The sequence below is a fragment of the Furipterus horrens genome, unplaced genomic scaffold (assembly GCF_987537825.1).
Source record: "Furipterus horrens unplaced genomic scaffold, mFurHor1.1.pri manual_scaffold_10, whole genome shotgun sequence".
Lineage (NCBI taxonomy): Eukaryota > Metazoa > Chordata > Mammalia > Chiroptera > Furipteridae > Furipterus > Furipterus horrens.
In genome coordinates this window covers 28197754-28219706 of record NW_028327180.1, presented here as the reverse complement: position 1 = coordinate 28219706, position 21953 = coordinate 28197754, and the positions used below count along the sequence as shown (strand labels likewise).

General features: G+C 37.1%; 1 protein-coding gene across 1 annotated transcript in view; it reads right to left on the bottom strand.

The window, feature by feature from the left end:
- ANXA10 (annexin A10) overlaps nt 1–21953 on the bottom strand; it is a 69961-nt gene that overhangs the window by 5438 nt on the left and 42570 nt on the right. The window contains exons 4-9 of the mRNA XM_090288494.1: nt 8764–8877; nt 6875–6965; nt 5812–5891; nt 1442–1495; nt 1254–1347; nt 459–554 (exon numbers count right to left, since the gene is read on the bottom strand). Of these exons, the coding sequence (XP_090144620.1) occupies nt 459–554; nt 1254–1347; nt 1442–1495; nt 5812–5891; nt 6875–6965; nt 8764–8877 (529 nt within the window). The remainder of the gene's footprint in view (nt 1–458; nt 555–1253; nt 1348–1441; nt 1496–5811; nt 5892–6874; nt 6966–8763; nt 8878–21953) is intronic.

The following is a 21953-nucleotide window of genomic DNA, read 5'->3' as shown; positions in this document are numbered from 1 at the left end:
GCAGAAATCACTACTGAAATAACAATGTGGGCAAATTTATTGGAGATGGTGAGAAAACACTGTTTTCCTCATGGAGACAAAGAACCTGTATTGCTAGCATTTATCTGCAGTTTAACAAGGGAATAGATATCATTATGTAGAAAATTAATTTAAAAGTGTGAGATCCAAATTACCAGAGAGACAGCATTTGAGAATTCAATGTCTCCTAGTATGAAAGTTAAAGCAGCTATTAGGGAAGGTTGTTCATTCATTAAAGTTATCCAGTTGCCAGTTTAGAGCATTGTATCAGTAGCTGAGGTACTCTTCCTCTATAAAGTTGACATCCCTTCTAAATAATTAAGTCCAGGAGAAAGTGACTCAGTCAAGAGCTTACTCATGCACATTTAATATAATCAGAGCCAATCAGCATGTGTTGTGGAATAAAAGGTCTGCTGTACACCCAATTAATTATTACTTACCTATTGCAACTAGCAGCTTTTGGAAGTATCCATCATAACATTCATTAATGGCATCTACTATGTCTTGCCCAGAGATATTTTGAAATTCCTGGAAAACTTGAACAAAGTTATATAATTTGATTGAAATATTATTAATTTGTAAATACAACACATTTAAAACACAAATATTGATTCGATTTTTATATATAGCAAAGGTTAGTAAAATATAGGGATGGGAGTTAGGTTGAACTAAACTGTCTTTTAAAAAATTTTATAGATTTCTCTGTGTTCTATGGATGTAAAAACACGGAAAAGAATTTTTTTAAGAAAAAATATATGAGGGAAGCAGAAAGATACAGCAGTTTGAGGAAAATCAAACAAATGAGTGCACCTCTTAGACCAATATAACATCTTCACATAAATCATGATGTCAATAATAATGATCATGACTCATAATAGACTGATTAAGCTATGTTCACTATATTTTTTTCAAGGAAATATATAATATTGTATAGTAGTAAGAAGCTCATATATTTGAGTATGCTCTCCATCAAAAACAGAGATGGTTTTTAAAGTTTTGATATTTTCAGTTTTTGAAATAATTAGAATTATAGGGAAACTTTATTCTTTAGAAATGTCATTAGAGGAGGATGCCTGTATAAACATACTTCAAAATTAGTCCCTTTGAGATATTGGCTTTCTTCTATTCGTATGTAGTAACATTTCCCCAAATCCTTACTTTTTAAACCAGGTAACTGCTTGCTTTTTATTATATAATCAGTTAAGTATCTGAGCAGAAACCTGGTTAGTAATTACCCAGCCATAGCTGTTGATAACTCTTGTTGCACAGGATCATTTGTAGCATGGTTTTGTGTTCCCCTGTCTTCTGCTGACAGGCTTCCCACAGCACCTGAAACAGCACACAGGCAGAAGTAGCACCATAACCTCCCCAGGCCAGTTTGACACAGGTTCTTTACAGTCATTTTGAGAGCCGGTTCTATTACCATTGCGTCCTGAGCAGCCATAACAGGGTCTGTGTATCCTTCCTCTCTGCTTCCCTGTAAAGTAAGCATGGGTTTTTCTTTGTAACTGTTCTTTAAAAAAAAAACAATCTATTGTATATTTTTTACATTACCCTTTGGTATGCTTATACCCCTCTCCCCCCAGCAATCACTACACCATTGTCCATGTCCAGGAGTCCCTTTTCCTTTTCTGAATTGACAACTCATATAGAATTATCGGGACAAAAACCTTTGAACTGCAAACACATTGGTGATTCCTAAGTTCTAGCATTAATTAGAGTTAGTCCTATATTTCTTGAATACTTTATGAAATAGCTTGTCTTAAAATGTGGGTTCTTTTTTTCTTCTTTGCAGCAGAGATAATATTTCAAAGATTTTAATATGATTTTCACTTTTTCAACTTTCTGTGCAGTATCTTCTTCCCCACTGAGAAGAGCATCCACTGCCTGGCCATGGGTGGTAGACATGGGATTTAACGTTGTTGAATGAAAATGCACAAAGAAAGAATAAGTTAATATTCAATCTCTGACATATGAAATAGGATATATGCAACAGTAAAATAATTGTGAAACCTAGGTTTTGTGGAGTGAATGTATTTTGTAAACTTGTTTCATCCCTATCCCTTCATCATATAAAGAACAGACATGGCCAAGTTGACCTAAGGAAAGTTCATTTCAAAATAGGAGGAAAGGAGGGCTAGCCAATGCAGGAACCTCTGGTTCCTGAATATTATGAGGACAAGATGGGAGGAAGAGGTAGGAGAGATGAGTGATCAATTTATTTAACCTCTCCTTTGGGTTGAGATCCAGAGGAAAGGCTTTTAAAGTATATACATTTTATATATATATAAATAAAATCTATCCTAAGCAAACACTAAGGATAAAGTGGTTTCTGTTCCTATCATTTTTCCAGATGATGGAAAGGGCCACATTGCAGCATGACTGGGCAGAGGGAGGTGCTAAATACAACTCTTTCTTTCTACGTTATTGGTTAGTCCTTCTCAATTTTGTGTATTGGTTCCCTTTTTACTTTTCAGTCTCTTAATATTGGAAAGTTGTAGTACTCAGTCTTTGGTCCTGTCCTTGTCTGTACATACAATCCTCCCTTCGTTAATCTTAACCATGCATGTGGCTTTAAATCATTCAAGTTTTTTTAGTGATTTCCAATTCAACTAAATAGCTAAGTAAACTTGTACCCTTGGAAAGTTTGTGAGAAATATTTGGAAGTTTCTGTAGTTCTGTGGTGCTGAAAAATTTTTTGAAAGATAAGATTTTTGGACATTTAACTTGAAGTGGCCTCTATCTGTTTACTTCTTTGTGCAGTTAACTGCCGAGAGTATTTTAATCAGACTGACAGATTAAAAGTATGTGAATAAGTAATTTGTGATTTAGCTATTTCCACCAAGGCTGATTCTGTCTTATAAGAAAATCCTAAGATAGTAGTGTAGTATGTGTAATTGATGTAAATGCCAGAGAAATGGCATAAATGAGTGCAGAATTTGGATTAGGGGCAAGGCAAGGTCAAAGGAAGATATGAAAGGAATTAAAATATAGCTGAAGATATCTGGAGCAGGTAAGTTGACTACAGAGGGTCACTGAGAGATGTTTGTGGCTAACATCCCCAGAGGCCTTACTGTACAACTCTGAGAAACCATCATAAGGACAATCCCGATAGCCAAGATGAGGAGTAAGCATCCATTGGGTAGTTTCCATTCTTTCTCTTTGTGAAAACATTTGTCATCTCCAGGGTGATTTGCACATATTGATTAATTAATCCCTAAGTGACTCATTTTTCATTATTTGACAGATAATTATATCTTCTGTAAATCTAGTTTAATAAAAGCACACGGAAAGTGTTGTGAGCCAGTTTAATGATTGGCATTAGTTTTCAAGAAGAATGTGTTCTGACTGAGTTGTTTGTTACATTATTAGAAATAGTCCTGTAGGAAATTACTCTATAGTTAAGTGAAAGATCTTCTCTTCCATAAAATATCACCATAATTTTCAGCACTTTCCATTTCATGAACACCTTAAGGCTCCCATGCTCTACTTCCCTCAATTTCTGTTAATTCACAAGAAGAGGTGTGTCTTAATTTTCATGAAGTGAAAAAGATGAAAGCCATGGACAGTCCTTTCCTTTGCCTCTGAAGGTGGCCATGCAGAGGGAGGTAGAGAGTGTAACTATAACAACTGGACAAATTTAGAATATTTGTATTAGGAGGGCATTGAGAGAAAAATGGGTTTATATCCCTTAATTTACAAAGTTTCTTTTGAGAAATCAGCTGATAATCTTATGGGAACTCTTTTGTAGATAACTGTCTTTCTCCTGCTGCTTTTAAGATGCTCTCTATCTTGAACTTTTGGTATTTTAATTATGATGTGTCTTTGTGTGTTTGGGACTCTCTCTGCTTCCTGGACTTGTATGTCTATTTCCTTCATCAAATTAGGGAACTTTTCTTTCATTATTTTCTCAAATAAGTTTTTGATTTCTTGCTGTTCCTCTTTGCCTTCTGGCATCCCTAAGATTTGGATGTTAGCACTTTTGGAGATGTCGCAGAGTCTACTTAAACTCTTCTCAATTTTTTTTTTAAACTCTTGCTTCTTTATTTTGTTATGGTTGAATGTTTATTTCTTCCTTATGTTCCAAATCATTGATTTGAACCTCAGCTTCCTTCCCTTCACTGTTGCTTTCCTGTGGATTTTTCTTTATTTCACTTATTTTAACTTTCATTTCTTCCCTTATGCTTTTTCCATATTCAATGAGCTCTTTGATCATTCTGATCACCAGTGTTTTGAACTCTGCATCTGATAGGTTGGCTATCTCCACTTTGCTTATCTCTTTTTCTGGGGTTTTGTTCTGTTCCTTCATTTAGGCCACATTTTTTTTTGTCTTCTCAATTTGGCAGCTTCCCAGTGTTTGTTTCTGTGTACTAGATAGAGCTGCTTTGATTCCCTATCTTAGTGCACCTGTTAACTTGTATAGGGCAGAGCCTTGGATATTTGCCAGGGTTGGGCAACCTGCTTCACTGCTTTGTGGCTCCATTTGGTGGAAGAGAGGGGTCAGAGAGGAGACAATGCCACTGCTGCCTGGCTTCTGGAGGCTTGCTTGCCTGGCACTTGTCCTGTTTCCAGTCACTTCACCCATTTCCCATATGTGACTGGTGCCCCTCCAGGTGCTGCCCTGGTGGTGATTCCCAGAGTGGGTTCATTTTGCGTACGTTCAGGGCCTATATGGTCTTTGTTTGGATTAATATAGCTTCTTTAAATCCTTGGTTGTGAGACTTCCATGCAGTCTGATTTTCTGAGAGTTCTGGGTGTTTTTGTTTTGAAGTTAGTTATGATCCTTCTTATGGTTGTGCAAGGAAGCAAGGTGTATCTACCTATACCTCCATCTTGACTGGAAGCCATTCTTGTGACATTTAAAAGTTAGAAAGTATTAAAGGATATGACAAGTGAGATTGTTTTTAAATTTAATAGTAATTATTACTTTTTTCCCTTATAATAACTTCAACTTCTAGTACAAATTAAAATAAGCTCATTTCTACAACTTACACTGAAGTCTCAAGTTGGGCTATAAAAAAACCAAACTATGTACTCTCTACTGATGTTATAATCCTAGATTTAGAATCCTCAGAAAAGGACTTGATTGAGGTTGGTGATATGGGCAGTTTATGGACTATGCAGCCAAACCATGCAAATCCAAAGCAAATCAAATAAAAAGCAAACACAATAAAGCAAATTCTTAATTTTTTAATTGAAATTTTAAATTTAATTTGCTTAGTACTATGCTGTTTTCAATTCAACGATTTGAAGGAATCCAATCAGTGCAAATTATCATTTTCTTCAATTCAAGGCAATATTACTTAGCTTCCTCAACAATGTCTTCTTTGTACTTTTTTCCTAAGTCAAAACTGACAATAACTTGGGGACACACATAAACACACTCACAAAGACTTAAAATCCATGCTTCCTGGCAATGAATGGAATTGTTAGTTTGTACTCTGGCTAATATATTTATCCATTCTTTAATTAACTCATAAAAATATATGTAAAATACAGTATGAAGTTTTTAATCACATTAAGCACACATTAAAATAAACCACACCTTCTGTCTTTGATAGCAAATCAACAGCAAATTAACAGAGATGGTATACTATTCATATTTGTTTGTCTCAATACCCAACCCATGTTTCTCTTACAGTGACTTAAATTGAGTTAGTATTCAGTAACTGTTATTATATACAATTTACTGTTAAACTGGAATAAAATGGAGTTTTCTATTCCATTTTTTGAAAATGAAACTTATCTATTTTTGTAATAGTGAAAATTGATGTGAAGTTTTGAGTATCATACCTGGACTAAGTTCATGAGAGTATCTCTGAAGTGTCCTGAGGTCTCTGAATAAATGTCTTCTTGAAGGTTACTGTTGTATTCTGGGTAAGAAAATATCCATATTAAAGGTATGAGTGATTATGACCATATACCACTGTGCTTTGAATAACTTAATGCTACTTCATCAGTTGAGAGTAAGAAGTGCAGGAAATACAATCAACCTGTTGACATTTCTTTGTCCTTTACTACCTTCTACTCAGATGAAGCCAATAAACAGTTCACCAAAGAAATATGACATGTAACAGTAACCTAGGCATGGATCTGTTTTCTTAAAAAGTATTATCTTCATTCCAAAGTTGTAAAAATAACATTGGAAGTCATCTCACGTTCTCTAATTCTCAAAATTTGGAATTATGGATTATATTTCCAGAGACTGCTGCTCAGCCCAGAGCTTTTTCCAAGTGCTTTGTTTCACTTCAACATTTAAAATGAAGGATCTTACTTCATTCCCCTTGGGAAAGTCTTGTATTTGTTCAAATGAAATATAGCATACTATCAGGAATATTTTCTTAACATTCAATGTCATATAATACGTAATGCATTTACCCTTTTTGAAAATGAAAATACTTAACATTTCTACTTTTAAAATGTGTAAAAAGCTGATTTTTAGATAGACTACAGTGATTATGAAATTTATGTAAAGTGAAGTAGTTACCCATATTTGTACAATTAGCTGAGCAGTTATTACACTTGCTTTCTTTGGTCTCTGCACTTGGTCTCTCCTTGATAAAAGGCTCCTTGAACTACTGTGCTGGGCATTTTCCTGTCTTACTGTAAATATTCACCTCATAGAAACTTGTAATTATTTTCCTGGAAAATTTGCTTAATTTGATTATCTAGGGAATTGTTTCATATTTAATACCCTAATCATCAATTTCACTTAGTGTGTTCATTGGTCTCAAGTGAGTAATATTTCAAATATAAGCGTATCTTCTAAAATCCTTTAAAATATATAAACACATTTTTTGTATTATTGGAAATATATAGGTTTATATATGAGTAAAATATATGTGTTTTTCCTTACGCATACTGTAGGCTTCTCGCATTTGGAAAATTTCTCCATTTGTTCTTGAAGCTAATATATCAATCAGGCAATTCTCTTCAGTTCCTGCTCCCTGGAAAGACAGAGACAGAGAGAAATATGAAGGCATTTGTACTGGAAATAATAGTGCACCTTATGTAGTACAAAGGGATACAGTATTTCTGGAATTCTGAAAGGTGGCAGAGGCCAAAGGAAACATGTTTGGGTTCAAGAGAAGCCCGATTCAGTTCTGGCTCTGTTATTTCCCAGCTGTTTCAAGATAATATTATTTAAAATCTGTCCCTTCATTTAGAATAAAACAACATGAGCACTTCTGAATAATGTGGGAAAAGATGGTTAAATGGTGCTCATGATGCTGATTTTTTTGCTGCTCAAATATCAGTTCTTTGGCAAGCTGAAATTAGAACCTAGGTCTCTTAATTTCCTAAAGGATGTTTAGGGACCTCTCCATGCCTTTTCTTAGATGTAGAATTTTGTACCATTTGCCTAAAGATTTGAATTGGGTACTTTCCACAGTCTCTTACAGTCAAATGAATATACAGGGTGGGGCAAAAGTAGATTTACAGTTGTTTGTATGGAAAATGATACAATAATTATTAATACAAGAATAAATTCTGTGTTTTGCATTCTCACCACAGTAAACCTGCTTTTGCCCCACTCTGTATTCTTCTCTAATAGTAGTTTTAAAAACAGCACATCTTTTTCAGAAAAGCTTCAGAAATCCTTACTATCCTATGAGAGATAAATAAAATATTAGTTTCATCTAAATGGTAACATGACTACTTTCTTATAGTGTTTAGTCACATCATTTTGCAAGAGGTAGGAGTTGACATATGCAACTCAAAAAAAAAAAACAGTTAGTTCAAATTCATATGAATTTTATACAATGCCTATTCTGGTTTACAAGTACACGATAGCAAAAATTCAGGTTCCCTTGATTTTTTTCCCTTTCTTCTTTTCTGTTGCACATTGTTCACAGAATGTGGTAATCTGCTCATTGGCAGGCATTGTATTGGAATGATTTCAACAGTTCTGCAGGTGTTTAATACCAACATTTGGAAAGAGGCAAAAAGCCTTTTTGTCCCCCATCCCTTGCCAATGAAATCTCTAACAAACCTGTAGTCAGTTTATTTCATCGAAATTATTTTCCTGTCAGAAAGAAGATTCTAATCCTTCAGAAGGAAATTTGAGATACATTTCAGCAATAGTATTTGTAAAGGACCAACTTAAGATCACAAAAATATCTAAATAAAAATGTCATCTATATTTGTGTCTGACTCAGTAACCTATGTTTATTTAATGAGCCAAAATTTTACAAATAATTTAAAGAGGTTCATATGACATAACTTTTCTCCTTAATATGTGAATAGACTACATATTGGGGAGAGACAGATCTGAATAGGTCCTTGAAGCTTCTTTACTTTTTCCTTTTGGTAGCTCAGTGGGGTCAGTGAGTCTGAATTTGTGGAACAAAGGAACAAGCTAATCCCAGCCAGTGGGTTCTAGAGGCCCCCTCTTACTAATAGGACCACTTCTCCTGCCCGCAGCATTTTCATTGTTTCTTTTCTTTTTTTTAAGGTTTTATGTATTGGAGAGAAAGGAAGGAAGAGAGAGAGAGGGAGAGAAACATCAATGTGCTAGAGAAACAGTGATAGGTTGCCCTGACCAGCAATGAAACATACGACCCCCCTGGTTTGCGGGACGACACCCAACCCATCGAGCCACACCAGTCAGGACTCTGTTGTTTCATCTTTGCTCAGATATTCCCTCCCCTCTCCCTGATCACATGTAGCAACATTACAGAGTAGTTCTCTTTCTGCCAAAATATGGACCTGTCCCTGTTACAGGCATATTTTGCATCAGACCACTACCTTCATGGCATGCCAGAGTTCGTGAGCATCATAAGATGGTGGTGGGTACATGAGGCCAACCATAACATCTTTGAAGTGATCTGAAAGCTTTTCCTTCAAATCGCTGATCAGGTCCTACAAAGAGAAAAGTAAATATTATTATTATATCAGTTACCAACTTTACAAGAGAAATGGGATAATTGCAGAAAGTCTTCTAGTAAAACCTCCTTTTCAATGTTATTTCACTTAAAAACAAGTATGGTTTTGATTCACATATATATACATGATTACACAAGATGATGGACTTGAATATGACTGATGTAATCACATGTCTCCATGAGATGTCATCTCTCTGGACATTCTAGTCATATAAACATGGAATAAGCTTTTTCTAACCCTCTTTTGACCTCATCATGAAAAATAGAAGTTGAAACCTAAAAACATTTTAGTTAGGAGTTCTTAGTTTTGAAATTAATGAAACATTAGTCCTTAAACAAAATATGTATTTTATTTTATTATTGTAGCAGTCTCTTACCAGAGGGTTCCTGGTTGTAGTACTATATTGCCAAAAAGCTTGTGTAAATGATTTAAGTAATATTAAACTTTCTTCAAAAAGCCACTTTACTACATTTATGTAAAATATTGAAAGTTAAACACTTGTAGAGAAAAACAAGCATCCTGAATTTTGGGCATTGGAAGACATATATAAAACTGAAATCAGTCATTTTATTTTGACTTTTACTTTATTTTTAGTATAGAGTGGATATTTAAAAACATACATGTTGACTACTTCCGGCCAAGATGGAGGCTTAGACGGACGCGCTAGGTCTCCCTCTACAACTAGAGAGGAATACAACTACTTCAAAACAAAGGATAACTAGAAATTCCAGAAAATAAAACTACACGGAAGCCCAACGTATGAAGTTATAAACCAGCGGCGCCCTTTGGGCAGGTAGGACGAGAGAAAGGGGGCGGAGCTGTTTGCGGTCGCACCTGGGACAGCAGCGGGGAGAACAACCCCGGCTGCAGTCGAACCCCCGGCAGCTCGCGACCCCAACGCTGGGGAAAGCAGCCACCACATCGCCTTGAACAGTGAGGCCCAGGGGGGCGGGAGGACGGATCCCGGTCTCCTAGCGGAATAACTGCGTGAATCCATCTTGGACCCCCGCCCCCAAAGAAAGCACCACAGGGCTGTGAAATAGGTCGCGGACAGGCGCCGGTCGCTGGATTGTGACGACTACACAGGCACTGCCCCCTACAGCCGGCCCAAGAAAACAAAACGCATCTGTCAAAATGAGGCAGACAACTATAGAAATCCCGGTGGCACAGCTCACCAGGCAACAGATGGAGAACCTGACAGATGAACAGATAAGAAACCTGTCAGATGCTCAGTTCTGGGCCATTGTTATCAGGTGGCTTACAGAATTCACAAAAGATCTGGAAAAAGATGAGAAAGAAGCGAAAAACACTCATAACGAAAGGAACAAAACCACATACGAGACAGATGGTGAGGAAAAAAAATCCAGAGTTCATTTCAACAAACTGGAATATGGAGAAGGAACAAGAAGTCAACCAATGCAGGGAGAGGAAATGGGAAGCAACGATGAGAGGATCAGAAACCTCTGGGACAGCTATAAAAGGCCCAACATAAGAATCATTGGTTTGCCAGAGAGTGAGGAAGATGAACTAGAACTTGAAAAATTGAGTGAAAATATAATAAAGGAGAACTTCCCAGACTTGGGGAAGGAAATAGACTTACAGGTCCAGGAAGCACAGAGAGTTCCAAAAAAACTGGACCCAGGGAGAACCACTCCAAGACACATTATAATCAAAATGTCAAAAATTAAAGATAAAGAGAGAATCTTAAAAGCAGCAAGAGAGAAGAAAAGAATTATGTACAAAGGGGTCCCAATTAGACTATCAGCTGACTTCTCAAGGGAGACCCTGCAGGCAAGAAGGGACTGGCAAGAAATATTCAAAGTAATGAAAATCCAAAACCTACAACCACGAATACTCTATCCAGCGAAATTGTCATTCAGAATAGAAGGGCAGAGAAAGTGTTTCCAGGACAAAATAAAACTGAAAGAGTTCATTAGATCCAAACCACTGTTATATGAGATGTTAAAGGGACTGGTTTAGAAAAAGGAGGATCAAAACTATGAAATCTAAAATGAAAACTGCATCACAAGAAACAACAACAGAAGCTAGGGAATTGAAACAAAGGCAAACTAAACAAGCAACGAGAGTGGAAAAAGAACTATAGGTACGGAGAACATATTGGGGGGAGGTCAACAGGGAGGGGGAATGGGGAGAGGGAGGGAGAGGATATAGGAATTAAGGATCATGGTAGGAGGGAATGGAATAGACAGAGAGAGGTTGAGAAGAACTGTATGCACAACTAATGGACATGATCTAAAAGGGGGGGACAACTGGAGGGAGGGGGGCCACCGGGTGGAGGGGAGCAGAGGGAAGGGAAATTGGCACAAATGTAATATTATAATCAATAAAACACATTAAAAAAATAAAAAAAAATCTAATTGGAAAAAAAATACATGTTAAATTTATCTTTTGTAATGTTACAAAGGTATCTGCTTAAAATTTATCATTTTTTGCTGAAATGTATAAAGTATCTTCAGTGTTAATTTAAAACACACAATATTTTAGATCTGAGGAGGCTCAACAATAAAATTCAAGTGAAGGATCCCAATTAGGCATAATAAGCTTTAATACAATGGAAAACAAAATAGTTATAATTTTAATTTTATTTGGTATAATCTGACAGCACCTCTCCTATTACTGTAATTTCTTTGTCAGCTAATGAAAGCGTTCATCCACATGGTGGTAATTGGTAATACAGAGGATCTGTTGAATTTTTACTAGGGTCAATGCAATTTATTTAATGAGCAATTATATCTAGAATTGTGTCAGGTGTTTGAGTACACATAAAAGTGTAAAATCTCCATTTTCATGGAACTTATGTTCTGTTTAATTCCCTCATTATCTGCCAGTGACTTTTCTAATTCCTTTACCAAATAGTTGTTAAGGTGCTATTATAAGCCAGGCATTCTTCTAAGTACCAGGACTAAAACAATAAATAAAAAGAAAGGAACACATGAGCTTTTAAAGCTTATATTCTCATTTCCACAGGAGGTCAATGAATATTTTTTGAATGCAAGGTTGCAGTTACTCAACAGATACTTATTTAATAGTTTCCCAGACATGGTGGTGAGGGAAAAATGCAATGCAGTCTGTTTTCAAGGAGATTCACATTCTACAAATCCAGAGATAACATAAGTAAAATTAAGTAAAAATGTGAGCTAACGTACTTTCTGAGGCTTTCAATATCATTTTTCACATATGATCCTTATGATATAAGAAGATCAGATGAATTCAGATAAGCAATCAGGATGGATTTATAGGATTAGGGGAGTGGGACATGTTTAGACAAAGAAGAACCAACTGCATTGTGATAGGAGATAGAGAAGCCACTTGCAATGGCTCATTTTCTGTCAACGTGACATTTTATGGGTCAATGTTTGACCAGTTATTTGGCCAAACATTATTCTAGATGTTTCTGTAAAGGTATTTTTAATGAGATTAACATTTAAATCACTAGACTTTGAGTAAAGCAAATTACTCTCCATAATGTGGTGGGCATCATTCAGTGAGTTTAAGCCTCAATAGAAACAGACTCTGCTCTCTGGAAGAAGAGAATTCCACGCCAGCAGACCGCCTTGGGAACTAACCTGCAAATGCTCCGCAAGCTGCTGGCCAAGCACATGCATTCTGAAGTTGCTGGCCTCTACAATCATGTGAGTTAATTCCTTAAAATCTATATAAATATAAATAGAGATATATAGATATAGATGACACAGATATGTGAAGAGAAGAGATGGAGAAATACTGAGATTTTTTTTGGTGCGTGGAAGGCAGCGAAAGGATTGCCTGGATGTGCTGAGAGTCAGGAATGGCTCAGGTAATGCACGAAACAGCCTTGCCTGCATGCAGCTCAGCTGCCGCGATCCACTCTTCCCAGTACAAGTCTGCTCCCGCGGGATCTCAGGAGTTCGGGTTTGCTGCCCTGAGAAAGGCGTGGGTGTCTCTATGCGGAGGCCGGGTGTCTCAGACTCTTCAGTAACGAGTCTGGCTCATGCCACCCATCAAGCGACTATGTACACAGACGTGTACAAAACCCTAACTTCTACGCCATCCAGGAAGGTAAGTCGGTTGGTAAAGTAAAATGTGGAGTCGGGGGTAATCCTGTTCCTGTGTGCTTGCAATTGTGGTGTAAGTCAATCAGAGGCGCCCGAAATACCCACTTGGAGAGAAGATGGCTCTTATTTAACTAGGCTGATAGCGCAGAACTCTGTGGTGATTGTGGATCGTTGCTCTTGGGGGAACTCAGGAACCAGAGCAGCTTTTGATGACGAACTCTAAGCCCGTGTTCCATTACTTCAGCAAATGATAGTGACTTCTTGAAATGATGATTTTCTCACTGTGCGTCAGTAAGAGATACACCCTTAAATGATATTAGTTATTTTTACTCTAATGTCTTCCCTTTTTTAATTTCAAAATGTGATATCTCTTAGAAGACTTGTGTCCTTAGATTTATTTCCTTAAATAATTTCCAGTTAGTTATTTTGTTGTTTTAAAAGTTTAGGAGACGACTCCTATTTTTTTTTTTCCTTAATGGACTCTCCCACATTAAAAAAAATTTTTTTAAGCTATTTAAAGGGAATCAGAGGTCTTCTAATTTAGTAGTTTTTAGTATTTTTTATACTAAAATACCATAGGAAAAGTATACACCCCATATTAATATTGGTCCCAGAAAGTAATGATTCCTTTAATAGGGCCATGTGAGAATTCTGGGTGAGAGGAAGAGTTTCTAAAGTTGTTCAAATTAATTTAGTATAATACCGGTTTGAAAGTGGGATGCTTGTTCCTTTACTCCAAGTGAACATCACTGAAGTGGAAAAAACAGCATATACACAGTTAAATCAAAGCTATAATCTAGTATATATTACTACAGGCCAAACTGAGGCTCTCATGGGCAGTGCACTGAGACTCACAGAATTATAGAAATTTGGTAAAAGAAAGATCCTGTCAATAAATGAAGGTGTGTGAAAAGTGTAGATGAGCTAAACCTTGAAAGATGAGGTGGGGTTGCGTTAGGGAAAGACATGGAAGATATCAACAATGGATAATATATAAGGATAGAGAAAGCACTGGTCTGGGTAGAATAAAATGTGCATATGAAAGGGATAAGCTAGCTCTAAATAAACATTGAATTGATTTGAAATCTAAACATTTTCAAGGAGACTTTGTTTTTCTTTTGTCTGTTCTAGTTCCGAGTGGAAATACCCTGATAGTGGAAATTCAAGCAGGTCAGGCAGAAGAGTGTGATGATTCCAATAACCGCTAGTATTATTGTTTACTGTGTCAGCTAGGATTCAGAGTTGTAGAAAAGCTGTAATAATTTCCTGCAACAACCCTATGAATTAGGAACTATAATTATCCCACTGTATAGATGAGAAAATGGTGGTACATTGAGCTTAAGTAGCATGTTTCATATAAACCAAGAAATAAGTGATGGAGCCTGGATTTTAAATCAAATATTTTGGCCTTTTAGCTTCCTTTTTATGTTACGTAGGCCATAGGAAGCCACTAGTCATATATCAGCAAGGTGATGAACATGACATATAGGTGGTGAATGTAGTATTTAGGGACATTTAAATTTAGTGGCAGTGCTTTGAAGGTTGAAATGCAAATAGATCAATAGTGGTACTACTTGGCAGTTGCTGGAAAGGTAGAGACATTAGACTTATCATCTCTTTTATGAACCTTCCTCTGATTTCAAGTGAAGTTCATCATTTCTTTGCAACCACTGCTCTGATCGTCCCATTTTTTACACTAGATTTTAATGACCGTGTTATTTGCATTTATTTTCCCCAAAGTCTATCAAGATGTGGATTTTCTCATAAATTTTCCTAAACCCATTATTTAGATCTAGCACAGTACTGAATATACAAAATTTTCAGAGTATAAAGTATATGTAACATATAAATAAATCTTTAAACAAGTGGAAGAATAAACAAAGGAATGTGGAAAGAGAAAACCCTTACTTTACTGATTATATCGCAAGGGTAAAGGAAACGTTCAAGCTGAAAATTGCTTGGGCATTGCAAACATCTTTTATTTAATCTTTAGTCACATTTCTTTTATCACTGTCCCTCCCAAACATTTATAATATTTTAATTTACTTTGTATACTAATACTGAACACCTCAGTGTACATTCCACGGTAGATCGAGATTAGTAATGCCACTAGATGGCGCCGGTATATTTTTGTTTTGTAATTGAGGTGTACGCGTGTGTGCGTGTCTAGATGGCTGTAGTAAACTGATTTTATAAAAGATTGCAATGAATTTATATCATTTCAGTGAAAGAAATGGTATCAGATGTCATCTAACACTATTAGAGTGTACCAGTTCTGGAGGTAGAGTGTGTAATTTTGGATCCTGGCTGTGCAAAGTACTAGCTATGAGCTGGCACTAAGTAGCCTCCTTAGGTTACTTAATCTCTTTGTATCTGCTTCTCTATCTGTAAAGTAAAAATAATAACAGCACCGACTTCAGACCCTTGAACTAAGTATAAAAATATTAACTTAGGTGAGATTCTCAAGGTCTATGCTTTTGTCCTTCCCTCTTCTTTGAATGTTCTTTCTCTAGATATTCAAATTGCCCATCCCTCCCTGCCTTCTTCGTGAAGCCTGCCTTGGTCGCACTACTTAAATAACACCTGGTCCCCGGATACTTCCTGTATTTCTCACCAGGCGTCTTATTTTTTCCAAAGCATTTATTACCTTCTAACATGACACATTTCACTAACATTTTATGTGTTTCACCTGGGTAGAATGCAAGCTCTGTCACTGGCAGGGCTTTGGGTCTGTTTTATTCATGGCTCTTTCATGGCCCCCAGAACTGCACCTTGTACGCAGTAAACACTTACAAAATCAGTGTAAAATTAATGAATGAGAACCACTTGTAATCCAACCATTATTTGTTTGAAGTCATTCTTGTCTGTCCAAAGAGAAACAAGCAGTTTTATTTAGTGGAGGGTGCAGAAACACAGATATTAGCATTTTCCTGCAGTGCAAAAAGTGCTAAGTGCTACAGCAGTGAAAATAATATAATATTATCAGGACACCGAGAAGGAGATATTACTTTTGATTGGGAAGATAAATATTGAATAATATGTTTAAATAGCTAAACTTTGCAAGTACAAAGAGGAGCCTTCAAATAGGTTCTCTAATTAGAGTCTTGAGTTCTCACTTGGAGTTAAACAAATAACTTCGGAGACACGACCTTGGGAGTATGACTTTCCCCAGGCTGACTGCCTCTGCTTTCTTGTCTGCCAGAGACTGGCCTTGAAGGGCTCTGTGGGCATTGCAGCTGGGCCATGCATTAGGCTAATGAGTACTTGCTTTTCGAATTACACTGATGAAACTGCAGATTACCCCTGTTGCAGCCCTTCAGACCGCTCCATTTATGCTAACACTAAAATGGCAGTTTCTTCCTTGTTCCTCTTTCCTTTATCTAATTATATTTAACCAGGGGCCAGAAGTAGAAGTAAGACTAATATTTTTCTTGTGGGGATATGTTGAGGGGAACAGTTTTATGTTTTTAACCTAAATGTTTTTTTTTGTATTATAAAAAATACAATACTTGCTGTTTAAACACTCAGTGATGTAGGTCTGTACAAAGTGTAACTTAGAATTTATCTTAATTCTACCCACCCCAATATTTATTGTGTAAATACTTGCACAATCATATATTATAGAAACATTGGTACAAGTTGTATCTTCTGAACAGCTTCGCTTTAGGAATGTTTCACAGTTTAGTTACTGATTCACTTTTCACTGGAAACTGGAATTGTTAATTTTTGTCTGATAATAATGATAATACTTCAGTCTTTTGGAGAATCAGTATATAAAAGCTAAAACATTCCTCCTCCAAACAACAAAATATAACAAACATTCCTTCAAACATATAGGTGATCTCAGAGGAAAGAGAAACCCCTGGGTGTAAAAACCAGGAGACAGATGAAAACCAGAGGATGAGCAAATGAGCTCACCTTGGCAATGAACTTTCAGGTGATTGGGGGAAAGTAGAGCATGGTGGAAGAACTATTTATTTTGGATGTCAAAGCCCAGTGTGAGACATTATGTGAGGACTGGAGAACAGTCATGGGGCCAGTGTAATAGAGGAAACTAGGGGAAAAATACAATTGATTCTTGAACAATATGGGGCGGGGGGTGGTTAGGGGCACCAATTCACTGCACAGTGGAAAATTTGTGTGTAACTTAAGTCAGCCCTCCCTGTACATGGATGCTCACCTGCAGACTGACAATCCGTACCATTCAGCATTGGAAGATGGGCAGAAAGCTCATCTCTCATTGTTTGGGATTTGAACTGAAGTATATTTTTTTTCCTGAGAATTTGAAATAATAGACCTGTCTCCCTTGGGCTTGAATTTTCATATGAACTGCAACGTTGATGAAGAGAAGTCATCATGAAAGTTGGTCCTGAGCTGGTGATTCTTTTGGGACACCAGGAAGAAGCAAATGCAAAATAAATCTAGAGACATTCTCTGACTCCTCGGGGGGAGATTTACGTGGGGGATGATCCTCACTGGAGAAAACAAGCTATGCTTTGAAAGTTCTCACAATAAAAATGTGATGTGCACTTAGAATCAATTTTTCAGAGGGATAGATGGTAGACTCTACAAAGAGCAGAATTCAAAACCCATAAACTTGAAACAATAACCAGCTGAAAGAACACTATGAAAAAAAATAACAGACTTGAAAATAAAGCAAATAAAATTCCAGAAATTAAAACTTTTACAACTAAAAAATACAATATATATTTTAAAGAGCTAATAAGCAGAGAAATATGAAATTGATAAATTGGAAAACTATCAGAAAAAAATGGCAAAAAATTCCAGAGACAGACAAGAAACAGGTCCTATGAACATAAGGTTAAGAGACTTGGAAGAATGAATGACAAGAACAAACTTTTGTTGAATAGGATTTATAGCAGGAGAGAATGTAGATAATGCCAGAGAGATGCTATTTCAAATACTATATAATATATGAATCCTTTGCTATTTAGATAACAATACACAAACCTGTTGACTAATGCAATGAAATTGCAGAATACCAAAGATAAAGAAAATACCTTAAAAGCAACCAGAAAATAAAAAGTAACCCAGAAAGGAAAACTCTTAATGAGAGAAGAGATAAAAGCATCAAAAGAGATCAGGGAAAAAAAAAAAATATATATATATATATATGCAAAGACCTAAGGAAAAATAACTAAAATGTAGCCTAGAATTCTATAGCCATCTAAACTAATATTCAACAATGAAGAAAGAAATGAAGACATTCTTAAAGTAAGGACTGAAGTAATTTAACAATTATCTGTTATTTCTGGGGGGAAAATGCTGAAAAAATGTCTTTTGGAAAGATGACATTGAACTCAGAAACATGGAGTTGGATATTAGAAGAAAATTGAACAATTAAGTTGAAAATTGCAAATGAAACTAAAAAATCATTAACTTATAAACAGAGAAATAATGATTATTTGGGGGAGTATAAAACAAGGTAGATAAAAAAATATTCGATAATAATAATATGCTGCCTAGAAAATACCCCTAGCCTTTATGTTAATACCAGGCATAAATTGAAGAGGTGTCATTTTAAAGATGGAGCAACAAAAGGTACTGAGTCCATTTCAAAGACAAATTTATTTTAAAAAAACTTCCCAAGTGTGAGCCAACTCCCAATCAGTTTCATGGCCGTGGCCACTAAATCAAGAGTATCCATAGCTGAAACATACGTTGTCTGCAATGATGAACTTCCTAACTGATATAGAACTTTGCGTAGGCCCAAAACATAAAAGTTCATTTCATTGAGATGCATACAGCAAACACCCAGAAAATAAGTATCTTGCTTACTGATACTGATCTTTTCTCTCTCCTTAAGTCTTTCCCTCCCTTCTACTCCAACCTCTGCTGCATTCAGGAGAGAAATAACTAGGGGTGTGAACAAAGTCTTCCTTGTCCCATTGTGGACTAAGGGCCATTCATACTTGTCTGACTATGCAGAAAGACACTCAGGAGCAGAAGAACTCAAGTTTTTATGAATTTGTTGGGTACAGCTACCAAGTCACCATTCTGTGCGTACCCACTGGTTGAACTTGGAGAATTCCCAAATTCAAATGATCACTGTGAGCAAGGTTTGCAGTGGAAGAAGGGAAGCTAAAGGAGCTTGTGATTGGGGCCCTTTGGGCTGATTCACTATACTATGCTAATAGCTTCTGTTGTTGAATATAGTTTATGTTTATGTTTTATTTGTTTCTACTGTGAGTGCTTATAAGTACCAAAGGGGATGCTCTTGGTAGGAAAAAGCTACATACAGGGAAGTGCTTCTACCTGTAGCCACATATGGGAAGGTCTTGTAACCACAATGGTCACTTTCCATTACAAGTCTCTGTGACACATGCTTTGTTGATGGGAACCTCCAGCAGAGGAGGAGGCTTCCCAGAAGTTCCCCTTGCTGTTTCACGCTTGTTGCCTTTCTCATATGAGTTCCAGGTACATCACTTTTGAAAATCAGCCATTGCTTTGCTACTGAACTCTTTTAGAAACCTAATGCCTGAATCTATGGAGGCTTGGGACTCTTGCTTGATAGTCCCATTTTGGTGGGACAACTGGGGCTCAAGTACTAGCAATGGGGAAAGAAATCAAGTCTCACTTGTCATATGGACATGGCACACTAAAACAAATAGCTATTCTGGCCCCAGGAGCACCATGACTTTACATGAAAAAATGGCAGCTATTATTTTTTTAAGAAAGCCTTTAATCCCACTTCAGGCTTGAAAAAAACTGCTGAATCAATGGAGACTTTAATCAGTTGCCCTACATGCCTTGACCTGGTTTACTTATGGTTCAGAAAACACTGAAACCAGATGGTGTCCACTGGGCCACTGTGGTTGTTCAACTCAGTAATAGCTGTGTAGTACCAAGAATGGATGACTTTTGTACTATGGGCAGAAACCAAAGCTGTTCTCATAGTTCTTGCCAGTGCTCCCCCTGATAAATTTTATATCTTTTTACCCAGTCCTGGGCTATTAGACCTATCTCTTTGTTTTAATGCTTGGAAAAGTACTGATTGCATATGAAAATGGGGTTTCTTTGAGGCTGTAATCTATAGAAACATACTGGTAGAAACATATTGTGGCTACTGGTAGGAACTTTCATGTCATTCTTATAGATGTCCACTGTAAGGGCTTATTCCCTGTTGATGCCAATTGGCACCCAAGTGCTGATCAAGCCTACAGTGGCCAGATAATACCATTGCTACCTGGATTCATCATCATATTACATACACATCATGACACATGCATCATTATAATCTGAGCACACACAAAGTATTCTGTGTCTGATGCCAAGGTTACCACTGCTTGTCAGCTTTGTGACTGCAGTCAAAAGTTGCCTTTCTTTATTCATGGTAAAGGAAGTCGAAATTCAAAGGGTATTGCTCCTGCACAGCCCTTTCAGGTGGGCTTCATCGGTCTTTGATCCCTGCTTAGGGCTACTAGTTGACCTACAAATATTGACACTTTTTGCAGTTACAGTGCTTCTAGTCCTCTCCAATCACCATTATGGTCCTTGAAACAAACCTGTGTCATCTATTTAGCTTTCCAGACTACTTGCAGTCTTACCCTGTGCAATTTTTACTACAGAAAGCACTCAACAATAGACTGATAGTCAAGGTATTTGATGAATCTTTCATGCTCACCATCATTCATAGGCTTCTGATATTGGTGATAATTGATCAATTCAGTAAGATTTCTGCCTGTCTCCTTTAGCTCCTTCTGCTGTACACAGTTCTGTGAGAATTTGGTCCTGAATGCAGTTGTCCCTACTGACTAATGATGATCATGAAGGTGGAGAGTTATTGTGATATAATTATCACTATATATATTTGGTTTTCATCCCAGTTCTGGAAATAGAGCTCCTAAAACCCTATAATTTTCTGAGTGATAGGGATGAGAGTGGCATCTTTTATTCTTTATAACAAGTCCCTTTCAACCATACCTGAGTTTATGCTAATGAGAAGAGCTGGTGACTGACTTATTCATAAATAACCAGTGAGTTAATCGATCATGCCTATGTAATGCAGCTGCCTTAGAGCTCTAACTTAAGAGTCACAGGGTGCTACCAGGTTGGTGAACACATCAAGATGCTGGTCAGGTGATATGCCTAGAGATGACACAGACGTTCTGCACCTTTTCCCATATTCTTTGCCCTATCCATCTCTTCCCCTTAGCTATTCCTGAGTTGTATCCTCTGTCCTAAACCAGTAATTGTAAACACTTTCCTGAGTTCTGTAAGCCATTCTGGCATATTATCAACCCTGTGGAAAGGGTTGCAGGAACCCCCGATTTATAGCCAGTCAGTCAGAAGTACAGTCAGAAGTGACAATCTGGGACTTCCGCTTGGCATCTGAAATGGGTTGCAGTGTTTTGTGAGACTGAGCCCTTAACCTGTGAGGTCTGTGGTAACTCTGGGTAGTTAGTATCAAAATTGTTTAATTTGAGGAGAAAAATTCCACACAGTTGGTGTCAGAAGTGAAGTGTTGAATTTGTGTAAATGTAGAGAGAAATCGTTTTCTTTTAGTTATATAAACATATTTTGAAAATTTGGGACTACCCTAACCATTCCTGGGCATGATGATTCTTTCTCCTAAATTGTCAACCTCAGAGTGTACTGGTTGGTGTATTCTGTGGGTGACAGTGTAACCGAAAGTGGGCATTGTTAGGACTAGAGATCCCATGTTGCCTTCCCCATAACCTGTCACCTGTGTCAGGTCTTGTAAAATGGGCTATGGCAAGTTGTCACTGTCTTCTCAGAACTGTGGCCTGCAGTCACACAGGACCTGAGGTGCCACCTGTGCTGAAACAAAGAGGGTCTGCACCACCTGCCATGCACCCAATCATGAGGTTCCCTATTAACAGAGGCAACTGAGGCATAGACGCCGGCATCCTACTGAGAACTAATTAGCGCGCCCCACCCCCACCCCATTGCCCCTGCCCTTCTCCCTTAATCATTTCCCAGAAACAAGGACTATAAGTCTCCTGACAGCCATCC